Source organism: Phragmites australis, chromosome 7 (genome assembly GCF_958298935.1).
Source record: "Phragmites australis chromosome 7, lpPhrAust1.1, whole genome shotgun sequence".
Taxonomy (NCBI): domain Eukaryota; kingdom Viridiplantae; phylum Streptophyta; class Magnoliopsida; order Poales; family Poaceae; genus Phragmites; species Phragmites australis.
In genome coordinates, this window is record NC_084927.1 from 16335997 (window position 1) to 16353608 (window position 17612).

At 42.9% G+C, this 17612-nt stretch overlaps 2 protein-coding genes across 2 annotated transcripts; one reads left to right on the top strand and one right to left on the bottom strand.

Annotated features, from left to right (window-relative positions):
- Nucleotides 1–1396: 1396 nt before the first annotated feature.
- Nucleotides 1397–5124, bottom strand: LOC133924033 (uncharacterized). Its single transcript, XM_062369397.1, has 6 exons — nt 4698–5124; nt 4405–4600; nt 4164–4236; nt 3621–3670; nt 1735–1848; nt 1397–1647 (listed from the first exon to the last, which is right to left on the bottom strand). Exons 1-6 carry the CDS (start codon nt 5053–5055, stop codon nt 1521–1523), a joined length of 918 nt encoding a protein of 305 aa, XP_062225381.1. The 5' UTR covers nt 5056–5124; the 3' UTR covers nt 1397–1520.
- Nucleotides 5125–8537: 3413 nt separating this feature from the next.
- Nucleotides 8538–14993, top strand: LOC133924034 (cell division cycle 5-like protein). The gene is made up of 4 exons (XM_062369398.1): nt 8538–9099; nt 9654–11378; nt 12731–13012; nt 13787–14993. The coding sequence occupies exons 1-4, from the start codon at nt 8923–8925 to the stop codon at nt 14540–14542; spliced, it is 2940 nt and encodes a 979-aa protein (XP_062225382.1). The 5' UTR covers nt 8538–8922; the 3' UTR covers nt 14543–14993.
- The last annotated feature ends 2619 nt before the right edge of the window (nt 14994–17612 follow it).

Below are 17612 nucleotides of genomic sequence, written 5' to 3' on the forward strand. Positions count from 1 at the left end.
CATGGGGTTATTGATGTAATAAGTAAGATGTAATAATGGATATCACATCTGCTACGCGCTTATGACGTCACTACGTGTATGTATCTTGATCCTGGCATACATGTAGTTTACATTCGATTTGATCTTAAAACCGGGTGTGACACCGCCCCCTGAAAGGGCGGCAAGGTACTAACCACCGTCTCAGAGGACGGTAAGGGGTGGTAGGGCCGTGGGCGTAGAAGGTGGGCCCTACCCACCCTCTGAGAGAGCAGTAAGGGGTGGCGCTGCCACCGTGGCACGTCCACGAACTTGCACACAAGCAATTTTCTTTTTCTTTCACTAATATTTATATTTCAATGTTCCAATGTTTTTGGCACAAGACCAATGTTTTAATCACACATGATGTCATAAATGGTAACAATTTGCGATCTTCTACTTGCAAGGTTTCTTTTGACATGGTATAGAAAACTTGTAGTTCCTCCCTTAACAAAACATTACTTATTCAAGCATATCGGGAGCATATAAAAATGCTTGTGTACTTGTTCAAGCGCCAGCTCCACACTGCATTTTTCACACTAGTTTACGCCACCAAGTTGCCCATTTGATCTCAACGTTCAGTCCTCCATTTCGGGAGCATGACGACTAGCTAATTTTCAGCAAGTTACATTTTTGCTAGTTGCAAGGGTCGATCAACGCTACACAAGTGAATCATCGTTCGTGTAGTAAAACATTTTTTTCTCTCTCTAAAGGAAAGTAGGAAATAATCTCTCAACTAAACAGTCTCCAGGAGACTATAGAACAATCTGGAATTGAGGTGAAATACACGAGATATTATAACTTGTAATATGACTGCAAATTTGTCTAAGAATTTGACGATAGTGCAAACACGTCCACGAACTTGCTCAGGTGGCCCATTTTGTCCCAAAAGCGCACCTCATGCTTTAATCCTACTCACATGCCTAGCCACCATGTTAGATGAACCTAGGTGTTCAGTTTTTTCCTTTCAAAATTCACATCTTGCTTCCTGTTACTCGGCATGCTACAAGTGCTGAATTCATACCCTTCCAATTTTTATTTGTTCTACTAAATTGCAAATATGGCTGAAGTTGGAGAGGTTAACAGAAGAAGAGTGGGCTACTAGATACAACTTAGAAGAGCAATTGAAGGGCATATACCAATTTGCATCCCTACGGGTAAAACAGCATTGAAAATGCACATTCAGTCCTCATTGGATTCATGACAAACCAGAGACCTGTTGTTGGCCTGCACTTCCCAAAGTCAATGGATTCATGACAAACTTTTCAATATGATGCCGGCTAAAACCACTTTGATAGGCAATATGGATGCCGGCTAAAACTCGCTTCATGACAAATCAGATCAGCGGGGAAAAAAAACACCCATAGACTGAAAAAAAGAATGCACCCAAAGCTCCTAATTTCTTAATCTCATCAAAAACCCGCTTGCATAAGGTTTCAGTCTGCAGAGAAATACATCGGGCTACAACACACTCCGAGAAGTCATGACGATTCGATGGTTGACATTTACTCAGCAGGTGTAAGGACTTTTTTAACATCTTTCTCAGACACATCACCATAGAAACATAGCCTTGTGTCCCCTCCTCGAACCTTTTGATCGAGGTAGCCCTTGTACAAGTCCCAGAACTCGTTGCTGCATGGTGAATAATACAAAATATGACAAGGTGATGTGAGGACGTAAGAATTTTTGGGTGCTGAATGCTGTTATCAAGATAAGTACCTGACTTGTGGTAGCGTAAACAAGGTAAATGACTTTGCATCTCTCTGCATGTCAAGTATCACTAATTTCAAACGTGACAGGGACAAAGCTTCCGTGTCAATTAATTTCTTGATCCTACACAGGAAGATAACTATAAGGGGCAATATAGAGAGGGTAAATTAGTGCAAGAAGCACGCCACTTCTGTTGCTATTGGACAATGAAGAAAAAAATATGTCGAGTTTGTCTACATCTGTGTCAATTGTTTTCTCGTCATCTTTTTAGTTGGATCTTGTGGGTTTCATCTCTAGCCTACCTCAACTTGCTTGAGACGAAGGCTGTTGTGATTGTTGTCTACATCAGAAGACAGCCTTTTCTCCACTAGGCTATTTATGGTGAAAGAAAGAAATATATCAAGTTTGTCTAAATCAAAAGAGAACCTTGTCACCACTAGGCTATTTATGGTGAGAACTACATCAATCTTACAATAGGGTTCACTGCAGTGAACATCAAAACAATCTAAGATCTCTTTAAATAAACATAAGTAAAACTACCTCTTTAACGTAAACATAAGTAACTCTGACTGAGTCTCAGTGAAATATATATTGAATGGTAAGAAGAAAAGGCATTTTTTGTAGATACAGGCTGCTCATGAAGCATGAAAGAAAATGCCCTTTTTTCCATGTTTTTTCAGTTTCTGTAAGAATTTTCGAACATATGTCGTCAAGATAGGAACAGTCAGTAATCAGCACAAAGTTTAAGCTTCTTCCCATAAGAAAAAAACTCAGTAGAAGTACGCCAGTGAAAAGCTGAAGCTTGGATTTCTTTCTCAATGCAATTTAGTAAAGCAGTAAAGCTTCTTCGGCAGAATCTCTAACAAGCAAGTGAAAACATGGTCATGAAGTTCAAAGAAACTGAACAGCGACTTTCAGAATTAACAGGATAAAGCAAAAGATGGAATGGGCCATCTGGAATGGCAATCTCATGGCTAAATGGCTAACAGTAGTAGCAGGAGGCAAAACCTGTGACCCTGCACGTTTTTTCTCATTTGGGCAAAATACTACTATTCATAACTTCTTATTGATATTTTTATATAAACCCATGAAATTCCAAATATTTTAAAGGGGTTGACAACGCAGGGGTGCAATCTAGGATCCAATTACATCTGTGGTTGCTATTATTCTAGAAAACAAACAATAGCTCAATCCAAGCTTGACATCGAACTACCCAATGGCCATCATTACTCGAAAATTAAACAGGCAACCAACAGAGCATACTTGCTTATTATTCTCAACCATAACCAGATGCCATGCAAGAAAGACTGATGCAATGCTCATATGCAGAAGCAAGTGCAGGCAAAAGGATAGGTGGATAAGAGTTTTCACACACAGTCTTGATGGGTTCCAGATGATGATATATATCTCAACCAGCCATTTTATTATTTAAATTTTTGGGAAGAAAAATACGGATCTAATTTGCTTCAGGTGCTTACTACCTGAACTCTAAAAAGGTAGATAGAGCCAGGTTAAGTCATAATGTTAAAAACAGAATATGCTCAAAGATCAGAGTGTAACTACCCAAAATTGCACGTTAGCCATTGCTTCAAAAAGAATTACGATGTTCCATGAATACCATAGCTTCTTAAAGTTGAGCTAAGTAGAGAATATGAAACAAACAAGAAATAGTTCCCAATAGTGCACATTACATGGCAAAGCTGTTTTGGGAATTGATAGTTGCCCTTTATAGGTTAACAAGATAGAATAAACAGCACTTACTAAAAAAGTTCAAACTCTGGAGATAAAACTCAAAAAATCTTGGAACCACAAACTAAATAAGCTCAACTTGTATGTGGATTAAACAACAACAAAAAATAAAATAGATGAAAACTTGAACAGTCTAGATCGCATACCTGCTTGGTGTACCACAAGCAATATTAACTCGAGCATTAAGCATAGCCACCTACATGGAAAATTAGAGCTGAGAAAAGTAAAGCAAAAATCATAGGAAGCTAAAGCAATCAATAGATCACTGGTTGCATAAAAACAGGCTGATAATCTGATTGACTATTTTGTATTTTCCAAAACTTTTACATGGAAAAAACACTCCAAGTGATTTCAGTGAAATGTCGAATCCAAAGAAAAACAATGATGTCAAAATAATACAGGATTGATTTGCAACAGAATGATCTATGATTGCAGTCAGTATACAAAGAGAATTTTCTTTGCTAAAACAATGTATTTTATCAATCAATATAGTGTTGTAAATTTTTGACAAAGCACTTGCAGAAGATACAATACTGTAAGACTCTTAGGTTGGCAAAATTAGCAACCACAAATTGCAATGTAATACAGAGATTGGATATGCTGCAATGTTGGTTGCGGCACGACTAGATCAATCATGGAGTGCAACAATACTAAACCACACAAATTTCTACTGATGAGAAAATATAGACCTGCTCCTCCACTTTCAAGTGTTTTGCGAAGAGCTTAACTGGGCGGCATTCTTTAGTAAACATCTTCAAGCCCCTACAAACCAAACACCGATATTAACAAGACAGGGACCATGCTTGGATTATAGAAAGACAGAATCTACATAATACAGAAATGCATGACCAAGGTTCCTGCTAATTCTCAACAAGTATTACAAAATGATGCAGTGCAAAAGGTTGTTATTGAACTTGGAAAAACAGCTACCTAAGAAGCTCTAGCGATCTCAGAGCAGCCGAGCTGATAACCAGGAGCGCCGGACTGCCCACGCCAATCGCCCCCTCGACGACATTCCCCTCGCAGAGCTCTTCCTTCCACGACACATCGAACGCCCTCTTGACATGGCCACCGAAGCTCTCCACGTCCTGGCTGGCTCCCTCCGCGAGCTGCACCATGCATCCCTCTGACACAACACAAAACAGAGAAGACCTTCAGGTGTTGTTGCTCAAAGTTACATACTAAATTAAATCGAATTCAACACGAGGATGAACGGCGAATACCTGAGTAGCAATCGAGCTCGAGGGGAGAGAGGCGCATCTTAGCGGCGCGCTCGAAGCTGCGGAGGAGGAACTCGAGCTGCCGCGCCGGCGGCATCGAGGACGACAGGAGGACCCCTCCCCCGGCGGGCTCCTCTCCGGCTGCGGCGGGGGTCTGGTCCGGCTCGGTGGATTTCTTGGCGTGTGGGGTGGGCGGCCGTGGCTTTTTCTCCTTATGCGTATGCTTATGCTTCTTCTTCTCCTTCTTCGCGGACGTCGATTTGGGATCTGCGGGTTTCTTGGTGATGGTTTTGGACGGCCCGTGCGGCTTATTGCGCTTGCGGCCAGCGGCCGCGGCGGTTGGCTCCGGCGCCGGCGCCATTTTTCGGGGTTCGGGTTAGGTGCGAGCCTTCTGTTGTTAGGGTTTTATCTCCGGCGCTGGTGCGGACCGAATAGACCTGACCAGGCCTGTGGTGGAAAGCCCAACCCAAGGATATAGACGCCACCGCCGTGCCGTTAGCCCCCAGCCCAATAACATTGTCGCCCAGCCCAACAACGGGGGCTAACAACACGAGATTTTTTATATTTTTATTGGAAAAAGTCAATATTTGATCCTCAACTTTTTCTCTCGATTTAGTTTTCATCATCAACTATTATTCGGATCAATTTACATCCTTTATCTCCTAATACCATACAAATGTGGTTCCTAATTTGGTTTTATATTCGATGTATCGCTGATGTGACCTAAACCTGCTTATTCAGCACGATTTTATCTTAAGTAGGCTCCGAGTCCTATCCTTTCTCTCTCAGTCCCCATTTTGCACCGCCACCTCCTCTTCTCCTAGCCACACCGTCCCGGCCTATATCCACGTCGCCCAGTGTGCGCACCGCCACGACCTACGTCGCGCGCCCACACGCCACCCCTCCCCACGTCACCCAGTGCCTGCCCTACCTCGATCTAGCTTTATTTCTGTGGAAGTTCTGTCAGAGTTTTTTACTGGTCTAATCCCTGATCCAGGCTCCAAAGTTTTTGCTATTCTTTCATAGTTACAAAAATGTGCTTAAGATGGTAACATTGTACCCGTCCGCCTTCGGTTGGATGTCTGGCTGTGGGTTAACTGAAGAGTGAGGTCAAAGTAATGAGAAAGTTGTTGCTGATAGGAAGTTTGAATAGGGTGGTGCATACGACAAGAGGTAGATTGAAATTTATACTGCGCACAGCTGGAACGACCTCCCCGCTTCGAACTTGGTGGACGCGCAGTCCTGGGCTGCCGCGGCGGACGCAAACAGCAGCATGTGTGCGCGTTCTTGTGCGGGGACGAGCGCGGGTTCGGAGTTTTCAATTTGGTGTACATATCTATCAGGTTTATGCCCGTGCGCGTAGCTACATACACCTCGCTTGCTCGTGCCTATGCCGCCGCTGCGCCCCGTCTACCTCAAGCCTGCGCCGTTGCCGCCATTGCCTTTCAGGCTCTGGAGCTCACGCCCACACCACACCCCCATCACTGTGACCCCTGCCTTGTTCGCACCCGCACCACTGCCGTCCTCCATCTCAGGAACACAGTCATCACGCAGTCACACACATGATCTCAGCCTATCAGGAATTGACGTACTTACGCACGTGGTCATCACTCGTGCCTCAAGAGTGCCTAGGCTGCTATGCGTGGCCACGTGAGTAGTGGGTCGTGAACTATGGCCACATAAATGCCGGTCAGATCGTGGTGATATAGGCTAGAGTCATTGTGAACCGCTGCCACTAGACACACATACATAACATGGCACTAGTATCCGTTCATTGCAACGAAAACACCTACATCCATATTCAATAAACTCTATTAGCAAGAAAAGGTAGCATATCAACACCCTTGGCTAATTATAAAATGGTTATTGAACTACAATATTAAAACCTAGATCCATGCCTTAACTTGCAAATGTAGCAAGAACAGGAAATTCTAGATCACTCGTAATTGCCTTGGCACCGGCAGTACCCTCGCCCGGGTTGTGCCCAGCCAGGCCCGTCTTCTGCCACTGTGCACCGCCGCCATGCGTTGCCAGGCCCACCGCCACCCTCCATATCGTTGCTTCTACGTTTTGACGAACCGTGGAGAACTGAGATGTTGACTATTGGACTTGTGCGTTTGCCGTGCGAGTCAGCATGGCCGCATAGGCTATGTGCCGATGGGGTGGGTGTGACCATGGGCAACTGAGCTACATCTGGTCACCTGAGTTTAACTAGTTAGCTTAATATCTAATGCATACATAATACATAATACTATATATATAAAAAAATTAAAAAATTTAGATGTACATATGTACACCCATAAACCAACATGTGCCCATCCATGGGGGCGAGCACGGGGCAGCACGGCAGTGACCAACGAGTAGGGCAAGAACGGCCATGTGGCAGCGTAGGCAAGGCCACCGTCACGGGTGTGGCTCCGTACCCAAGTCAGTGACATACTGCTTGCTCGGTCACAAGTGTATTCACGTCATGTCAGGTAGGATAGAAATCGGGCTAGGGATCACATTTGGATGGTATTAGGAGATGAGAGATGTAAATTGATCTGAACAATAGTTGATGGTGAAAACTAAACCGAGACCAGAGTTAAAGGTATCAAATATAAATTTTTTTCCTTTTTTATTTTTAAAAATAGTAGAAATATACTCATTTTCAAGATTTACAAAAATAGGCTCTTGCTGGACAAGGCATATGGATCCTCATATAACAGACGATAATTGACATGTGAGCATTAAATACTTCCTTTTGCAACCCTGTAGGTAAGAAAATATCATCTAATGTATGGAAGATCCATGTGTCTCATCTACTCCCTCCGATTGCAAATGTAAGTCGTTTTAGACTTGTGCACAGAGATTAAGAAAGTAGATCAAATGACCTTGTTGCCCTTTATTTATTCTGTATTGGAAAAGACAACTCATTTATTGGTGAGAGTGGTAGTATTTATTAAACAAGGGTAAGAAGGGAAAAAAAGAGAAAAAAGTGCATAAAAGTTCGAGAACGACTTATATTTAGAGAATAATTGAAGAGGCTAAAACGACTTACATTTGCAATCAGAGGGAGTATTCAATAGACGATAATAACCAAATTTTATTAATTTTAAATATGGATGTATATTTGTGCTATTTTTAAATATAAAAAATAGAATAATGCTATTTATCTGTCGACACATTTTAGGAGGGAGAATTTGACAAATTTTTAACCTTCTGATTGGCGAAGAGATTCGTGTCGGACGCCTCCTCTTCCACCTCCGACGAGCTTTAGCGAGTTCCATTAATTCTAGCAAAGTTAGGGTTTTGGGTTAGGGCCAAGGGTTTGGTTTCGGGAGGGGGGGGAGGGGATTTAGGGTCTTTGGCTGTAGAGGGAGCTCCGGGGGAGGCCACCGACCCGACGGTGGCTGCGGGCGCGGAGGACCAGCAGTGAGACAGTGATGGTGAGGGTAGCAGGAGCATCGCCGGAGCCGGCCGAGAAGGCAATGATAGTGGGGGAGTGTGGGGGAGGAGGGGCAGCAGGAAGAGAGATTGGCGGAGGAGGGCGGGCCGTGTCGGCGTCAGAGATGACGATAGCGAGGCGGAGGGCGGTGGCGCGTGTGGCAGGTGGTGTCGGGGTTGAGAGCGAGCGTTAGGGTTGTGACCTGGAAGTAGATGGTGATGGGGTTGAGTTAAAATGAGACCCGATATTAAAATTAGTAGTATATGCTGCGCAAAGTGATCTGGTCCATTGAATATTGATCCAACGGATCAAAACTCAACAGATTTTTTTATGGAAAACTGTCGACAGTCATCTAGACAAAAAAAACATATAAAAAATTCTACAACACGCGCCGTTGTTGTGGCTAGACGGTTCGACCCAACCACGAAAGGCGGTCGGCCCGTCAAACCCAAATCCAAACCCAGACCCAAGCCGCACTTCGCCCCCTCCCGCTTCCCTCCGCCCTCACCTCACCCCATCCAGCCGCCGCCGCCGCCGTCCACGCCGCACCGCCCACCCGCCTCCCCCGGCCCTATCTCCACACCACACGGACCCGCATCCCCCCGCAACCGCAGTATCTGCGGTACCCTCCCCTCTAGCTGCGGCCGCCGCTGCCTCGACCGGACCCTAGAACCCAGTCGGGGTCGCGCGCGCCTCGCCAGAGCGGGCCCGTCCGGGGGCCGCGGCGGAACCTGGGGACTATTCCCTTGCCCTCTACGGAGGAGAACCATAGGGGGAGGGTGAGCGCCGAGGAGAGGCAAGATGAGGATCATGATAAAGGGCGGCGTGTGGAAGAACACAGAGGACGAGATCCTCAAGGCGGCCGTCATGAAGTACGGCAAGAACCAGTGGGCGCGCATCTCGTCGCTGCTCGTCCGCAAGTCCGCCAAGCAGTGCAAGGCGCGATGGTACGAGTGGCTCGACCCATCTATCAAGAAGGTAATAACAATTAGACGCTTTCCATTTGCTCTTGAAATTTTAGATTGATATAGACATGCCCTTCCCCATCTCTAGTTTTTCTGGAGAATTATTGAAAACTTCGACGTTCTATTTTCACGTTGTTTTTTCAATAGTTAATTCATTGTCACTGGATATGCACCTGAGTTCATAACTTCATCTGCACTGCACACTGAAAACTATCTGTTGCGTTCGGAATCATACACTTCATAGCAAATGCAGGCACGGGAACTACTGCGAGAAACCAACAAATTTCCCTGATCTCATTCTTACTGTATTGTCAATGTAATTCACTAGTTTGGTTAAAACCATATAAATCGAACTGAAATCATTGCAGTGTATGTGGTTTATTAGTAAACACCATGGCAAAAAATCAATGTGAATAACCCCCAATCACCACTTATGCTATATTATGTCTTTTGATTGCTTATTATTGTGGCATAGATCTGTCTTGCGTGCAGATGTCATGTCATGTCACAATGACAATGAGTTTGCCATATTTGTTAATTCTACTAACTCTTTTCTGTTAACTACAGACCGAATGGACAAGGGAAGAGGATGAGAAGCTACTCCATCTTGCTAAACTCATGCCTACTCAATGGAGGACGATTGCACCTATTGTAGGTCGGACACCATCTCAGTGCCTTGAGCGTTATGAGAAACTTCTTGATGCTGCCTGTGCGAAGGATGAGAATTATGAACCTAATGATGACCCGAGGAAGTTGCGGCCTGGTGAAATTGATCCAAACCCCGAGTCAAAACCTGCTCGTCCTGATCCTGTCGATATGGATGAAGACGAAAAGGAGATGCTCTCTGAGGCAAGGGCTCGATTAGCTAACACCAGGGGTAAAAAGGCAAAACGGAAAGCAAGAGAGAAACAACTTGAAGAGGCTAGGCGGCTTGCTTCACTGCAGAAAAGGAGAGAACTGAAGGCGGCTGGTATTGATACACGGCAGAGGAAGAGAAAGAGAAAGGGAATTGATTATAATGCTGAGATTGCTTTTGAAAAGAGACCACCTCCAGGCTTTTATGATACGGTTGGTGAGGACAAGCCACCTGAGCATGTGCAGTTTCCAACTACTATCGAGGAGCTTGAAGGGAAGAGAAGAGTGGACATGGAGGCACAATTGAGAAAGCAAGACATTGCCAGGAACAAGATTCTGCAGCGGCAAGATGCCCCTTCTGCGATAATGCAAGCCAATAGACTCAATGATCCGGAAGCTGTTACAAAGAGGTCCAAACTGATGCTTCCACCACCACAAATTTCTGACCATGAGTTGGAGGAGATAGCTAAGATGGGTAGTGCTGGTGATCCTGCTCTAGCTGAGGAGCTTGGCGAAGGAAGTACTGCCACAAGAACTTTGCTATCCAACTATTCCCAGACTCCAAGGCTTGGTATGACACCATTGCGAACTCCACAGCGAACTCCAGCTGGGAAAGGTGATGCTATTATGATGGAAGCAGAAAATCTTGCACGTCTAAGGGAATCACAAACACCTCTTTTAGGAGGGGATAACCCAGATCTTCATCCATCAGATTTCTCTGGTGTTACACCACGTAAGAAGGAGATACAAACTCCAAATCCCATGGCGACACCCTTGGCAAGCCCTGGTCCTGGTGCTACCCCACGGATTGGTATGACACCTTCCAGAGATGGGAATTCCTTTGGTTTAACTCCAAAAGCTACACCCTTTCGTGATGAGCTCCGCATAAATGAAGAGGTGGAAATGCAGGACAGTGCTAAGCTTGAGCTTCGTAGGCAAGCTGAAATAAGAAAAGGCCTGCGATCTGGTTTTGCTTCTATTCCACAGCCTAAGAATGAGTACCAGATAGTTATGCCACCTATCACAGAGGATGAGAAGGAAGAAGCTGAAGAAAGAGTTGAAGAGGATATGTCAGACAGGCTAGCACGGGAGAGGGCTGAGGAACAAGCAAGGCAGGAGGCATTGCTTAGGAAGAGATCCAAAGTGTTGCAGAGAAGTTTGCCCAGGCCACCTGTTGCTTCAGTAGAGGTTCTTCGGCAGTCTCTGATTAAAGGTGGTGAGAGCAGAAACCGAAGTACCTTTGTGCCTCCGACATCACTTGAACAGGCTGATGATCTAATAAATGAGGAGCTCCTGAGGCTCCTTGAGCAAGATAATGCTAAATATCCCCTTGATGAAAAAACTCAAAAAGAGAAAAAGAAAGGGAACAAGCGGCAGACAAATGGGGCACCTTTTGTTCCTGAAATTGAAGATTTTGATGAGGATGAACTAAAAGAGGTACATTTCCTTCTCTTAATGATGTAATGGAATTTGACGATAATCTTATTGGCATGTTTCCCGATAACTTATACTTCGATTTTTTCTAGCAAACCTTAAGTATAGGTTTGTTGTTCGTACCTCACTGATTAACATGATAATATGATATATTGTACTCGTATTAGAGCAGCAGATGTGAATCATTTGTGTACCAATCTCTATATTCTTACTCTTGATAGCTGGTATAGTAGGAATATTACTGCATGTCTTCGGGATTCAAAGAAGAATATGCTTTTAAATAATTAATATTTTGATCTGAAAAGAAAGTATTGAGTGCAATAGAACCACAGAGGTGATAATTAAAAGGGAACGATGGAGCCTTAGTGAGTAATATAAGGATCTAAATATGTACTGTTTGGCGTGGCTTGGTCACAGAGTTGTATGTATGGACTACCATTATTGTTGGGATAATTTGGAACAAAATGAACCATTCTATGAAGTTTCTTAGTGCCTTCTTTAAACTTTTGTTAACTCAGTATTTTATCGACATGCAAATTTATATAGCATGCAGGTAGGAGTAATGTTACGGAAGAAAGTTACCCTTGACTTACCTTGATTTCTGTAGAAGATCTGATATTGTTTGAGAACATAGAAAAGATGAAACATTCTCAATGATCCATGGACATCTGGCATGCACAATGTAGTGTTGAGAAAATTCTTAGTTTTCATTGAAAGGCCATGCATGCATTAGCTTTCTTGAGAAATTATCTCCCTGGGTGGAAGAAACGATTAATAACTTGAAACATCAAACATCAAATATGAATTAGAGAGATATCCAGAGTGGCATTGTACAGTTTGGATGCTTGTTTTTTTCTGGAGTATAGATCTAAAAGTTCTAAGTTCATTTTATCATCTTAAAGAGAATAGAGATGTGTGAGTTCTCTTACCAAATAGATTACACTATATAGTCATGTAATGCAGTGCACACATTATTCTACTTGCCATAGCAGTCATCGCATCTTGTTTGTTGAGTGCAAAGGGAACAGAATTTCCAACTGTCTAGCATATCATGGCAGAATGAAATATGTTATGGGTGTTTCTGTTAAACTTTAAGCGTAATCTAGAGTCCTCTTGGCGTGGCAACAGGGGTTAAATGGCTATGATTGCTTAGTGAAACTCATCCCTTTAAAAATCTAGGCATACAACCTAACATTATTTGTGATGATGTCTTGATTTTATTTATTTGTTTACCTTCTAGTTTGTTTGTTTTTTGATTCTTTAATTGATTATCGTCCTGTGAGTAGTATTGCATGTTTTGTGTAGTCATGTAATGATGGAAAACTGTTCATACGGTCTCATTTCTTTGTTTGCAGGCTAGTTCTATGGTTGAGGAGGAGATTCAATATCTTCGTGTGGCCATGGGGCATGAAAACGATTCTTTTGAGGATTTTGTGAAAGCACATGATGCATGCCAAGAGGACCTTATGTATTTTCCTACAAACGGCAGCTATGGTCTTGCTAGTGTTGCTGGAAACCCTGATAAGATTGCCGCTTTGCAAAATGAGTTTGAAATTGTGAAGAAGAGAATGGATGATGAAGCTAAGAAGGCTTCTCGGCTTGAGCAGAAGATCAAACTTCTGACACAAGGGTACCAGGTAAGCTGAGGTCATGATCATCTGCATTGGAGTATATCTGTATTTAAATGGAACCTTTCTTTTAGGCAATATGTCATTATGTGGGGCTAACTTATGTGCATATCTTTAGTGATTCCTTCTGACTTATCAGTTTCCGTGTCTGTAATGTTCCTTCTGACTTACTTCATACGGGCGTGTGTGGGCCAAGGGTGCGGACATGTGACGCATGCCGCATGTGGGCTGTAAGTCGTCATACAGCATGACATATGCGTAGGCACTGGATGCACGGTTGTGTGCTAAGAGAGAACATTCTTGGTCGTTTGCCCAAGTGTGGGTATGTTGGGCCAACAAGGACATCGGGCCCTTTGAAGGGGGGGGGGGGGTATGTGACATCCCGGCCCAATTTGAATTGGGCCCATGGGTATGTGTGCATGAGAGGTTGGGACTTTAGCCCCAACTTGCTAGTATAGGGTGAGCTACACCAACATATAAGGTCATTAGAGTCCATGCCACTAAACCCGGTCCCTGGGTTAACCCTTTACGCGAAGCGAGGGTGAAAGTGTAAGCGGGTTGGAGTGAGTGTGTGGTCCACCTAGCATGTGAGTGGGCCTAAGCCAGTTTGGACCCTAGGATGTTACATTGTCCCCCAAAATATGGGTGTTCTGCTTTTCACTTGATACTGGATTTGTCTTATTGACACAATTGTACTGAATACAGATGGCATCTTCTTTCACTCTTTTCATGTCGTTTTCGTAATGCTGATGCTTTGAATCTCACTTGCTATTTGTTTTTTAGGCACGGGCTGGAAAACTGTGGTCGCAGGTCCAAGACACATTCAAGCAGATGGACACTGCTGCAACAGAACTTGAATGCTTCCTAGAGCTTCAGAAACAGGAACAGATGGCTGCTTCCTACCGTGTCAGAAATTTGACTGAAGAAGTGAATAAACAGAAAGCATTAGAACGGACACTCCAAAGCCGTTATGGTGATTTGTTGTCTAGTTACCATAGGATCCAAGAACAGCTTGAGGAGCACAAGTGTCAACTTAAGATACAGGAGGCCGTAGAAGCAGAAAATCGCGCTCGAGAGGAGGTTGCAGCACAGAATTGTGCTGCTGAGGAAGAAAATGAAAGGAGCCGTGATGTTGAAGAGGGAAAAGGACAGATGAATAGTGTCACTGTTGAAGAGCCTGCTGGAAGCAAGCAAATTAATGAGGATCAGATGGATGTGGACAAAAGTAATGTAGATGGGGAATTCGTAGGCCCTGTTCCCCCAGCACCAGATACTCAAGGGGATAATAGTGAGGCTTCTGTTCAAGAGAACTCTTCTAATGCTCAGAGTGCGGACAACGCTACTACGAATGGTGGAACATGTGAGAGGATTGATTCATCCAAATTAGAATGTCAGGACAATTCTGATGGCAGCATTTCTGTGGATGCTGGTAATCAGGAAGATGGCAAGAACAAGCTTCCAACTGTTGGTGCCAGTATAAATGATGGTGCATCTTCAGATCACGCTGTCACAAATGAAGAGAATGACATGGTTCCTTAGTAAATATCGTTTCTTGTACTTCATCTGCAGCTGAGGCAGGCACAGACAAGGTAACGAAGGCATCTATATTAAAGAAAACTGGGACTCTCTTGCGCAAATTGTGCAAGCAGTATGCCTTGCCAAAAATGTTGAGAGAACAAGTTAGCAGAACCTTGGGTGAAGCCAAGCAGTATGCCTTGCCAAAAATGTTGAGAGAACACCAAATTAACAGGGACTCTCAACTGAATGTTCAAAGATGTAGAACTGCCGAGCCCCCCCCCCCCACCCCGGCGCAATGTTATGCCTGTAATTTTTGTGGGGCTTTATGGACATTAGATTCCTGTACTACATTGATTTTGTCGATTTTCTTTGGAGCTTACTAGGTGGGGAACACTCACCGCTAAAAATCTTGCTGAACATGTTGCTTTCTGTTGGATATTGATCGGTTGTGGAAAAGGCTTGAATGGTGAAACCGATCCAATATGGTGGTTTTTTTCTTTCTTTGGGACCTATTTACCTTTTTTCTTTGGATTGTCAAGCTTTTCCTCTTATGTACAGCAGTAGCGGCCTTTGTGCTAAGCAAATTAGGTAGATTAAAGATAAAACTCACAAGATTTAATTTAAAAAATAATGTGAAAATAATAATGATAATAAAAGTATTAGTAATAGTAATAAAATAGAAGTAATAACAGTAGAAGGAGATTGATGTATAAGTTACGGTTTTGACATCTGGATTGTTAATTTTCACGTGCTATTATTCGTAGATAGTTCTTTGGGTTACTTATTTTTTAAGTTTTTCTTTACAGACTGTTCTCATATTAGGTTTGATTGATCCCTATCTCTTCATATTATTAGTGAGTCGAGGTATCTCGCTATGCATAGGTGATTCTGGAGGTCTTTATTGTTTATGTTCAAATTATCTTAACTGATATTGGATAATTTTTTCTTCAATTAGTGTTACCTTCACCCTATCATGTATACTATTATTTTGGATCTTATCCTTTCTTGTATGATCATAAATTTATCGCAACATATGCATATATGCTACACTTAAATGTTGGATATGTCGCATTTTAGTTGGTTAACATTCGGCGCTACACAACATTACAGGTCGAACCATCGTACTATAAAACTTACCTTTCAACTTTTGTGGCACCTTCTTGTTACAGAGGATACAAGAAGCTTAGTAACATTTCATCCATCCAGCTTTGATTCTATGACTAACATCTTTATCGATATCACCATCCTTCTGTAGCATAGATCTCAAATATCAAAAGGTATCTTTTTTGGAACCACCTCTTCACCAAAACTAAAATCTTCTCTCTCATGCCTAGTAGCACCGAAATCACACTTCATATACTCAGTTTTAGTCTTACTAAATCTAAAACCTTTCGATTCCAAAATATATCTCAACAACTCCAATTTTCTACTAGTCCCTATCCAACTCTTGTCAACTAATACCACATCGTCAGTAAAAAGCACATCAAGGGATATCTCTCTGAATGTCCCTTGTAATCTCATCCATTACCAAAGAAAATAAATAAAGACTCAAAGCTGATCCTTCATGTAGTCCTATTTTAAATAGAAAATCATCAGTGACACCTTCACTTATCCGAACATATATCACAATGTTATTATACATATACTTGATGAGGATAATGTATTTTGTTAGGATTTTATATTTCTCAAAACTCACCAGATGACATTCATTTCCTCTTATATTACCATTGAAAAATTTCCATCCTGTTTTCACTTGGCTCTCTCCTATCGGAGTTCTGTCCCAATTAACTTTTGACTCCTGAGGTTTGAGAGATTGAGATGGAAGGGGAGATAGAGAATCTGAGAGGGACTGGGTTATTTTCACTGGAGGAAGAGCAAATATGTGCTAGAGATTGTTCCATGAGTGGTGGAAGACAGTTCTCTTTATGCTCAGTTGCGAATTATTGTACTGGTGACTGTTGTGGATTGCTCCATGATTTCCGGCATTGCAGCTCCTCATGCGGCGTTCTTATTTTGCCGTGGGTGAAATGGTGCAAATGGCATAGAAGGTGGTGCCCAAGGTGCACAACAACCCCACGGCGGATATGGAGGACAAACCATCGGAGGAGACCCCCACATCATAGACATTGGTGGCCCAAAAGGAGGGAACGGAACTGCTACAACATTATCCTCCCATTGCCTCCTCCTTTCAAACTCACGCTTCGGAGGTGATCTTGGACGTTTAAGAGCATTGGGCCGGCTACCCTTTTTTGGCTGGCCTTGCCACTCTCATACTTAGCTAAAAGTGTATCAAATATAAGTTTTGTCTTCTCGTGCTTCTTAAAAGCTTTGTTCTTATCTTCATTCACTTTCCAACAGCCAATTTTTGGACTTTTAGGTTTGATCATCCTTGGCCTTTACATTATCATTACCAATGATCACACTCTTGCCTTTAGTTGATTCAACTTGAGACGGCTGAACCAAGACCTTCTTCCCCTCAAAGTTCATCATGTTGATGGGGAACGGATCATCATCTAGCTTCATCTTAGAATTTTCAGCAAACTTCAATCGTCCTTCATTAATGGCCGATTGAATCCGTCGATGGAAAACATTGCAATCATTAGTAGTGTGAGAATATGAATTATGCTACTTACAATATGCACGTTTCTTAATATATTCAAGTGATTGAATAACATGATTAGGAGGCAAACTAATTTGCTTTTCTTGTAACAAGAAATCAAATATCCTATCACATTTAGTGAGATCGAATGTGAATTTCATCTCTTCTTGCCGATTCTTTTGTGGAGTTGGCTTCAATGCGGAGCATATTTGATTTGGACTTCCATGCCCATTCGGCTACACACACGTCTACGCTATCATCATCTGACGAATTGTCCTCATATTCAACTACATTAACACCAGGATGATCCACCTTGTGTTTTTCACTAAACCTTTGAACCTTTCTGTGTTCTTTGGTACGACTTTCTTGAGTCAGAACCCGCTGCAAAACTTGATTCACATCTGAAAATTCTTGCCCCTCTAACCTCTCTTTAATGTGTGCATGCAACCCGACAAAAGCTAACTCAGCTAGATCTCTATCGGAGAGTAAAAC

Coding starts and splice junctions, on each gene's coding strand:
- LOC133924034 (XM_062369398.1), top strand. CDS start 8,923: ATGAGGATCATGATAAAGGGCGGCGTGTGGAAGAACACAGAGGACGAG. Junction 9,100..9,653: donor TCGACCCATCTATCAAGAAG/GTAATAACAATT, acceptor TGTTAACTACAG/ACCGAATGGACAAGGGAAGA. Junction 13,013..13,786: donor TTCTGACACAAGGGTACCAG/GTAAGCTGAGGT, acceptor TTTGTTTTTTAG/GCACGGGCTGGAAAACTGTG.
- LOC133924033 (XM_062369397.1), bottom strand. CDS start 5,055: ATGGCGCCGGCGCCGGAGCCAACCGCCGCGGCCGCTGGCCGCAAGCGC. Junction 4,237..4,404: donor AGATCGCTAGAGCTTCTTAG/GTAGCTGTTTTT, acceptor TTTGGTTTGTAG/GGGCTTGAAGATGTTTACTA. Junction 1,648..1,734: donor TTTACGCTACCACAAGTCAG/GTACTTATCTTG, acceptor TTCACCATGCAG/CAACGAGTTCTGGGACTTGT.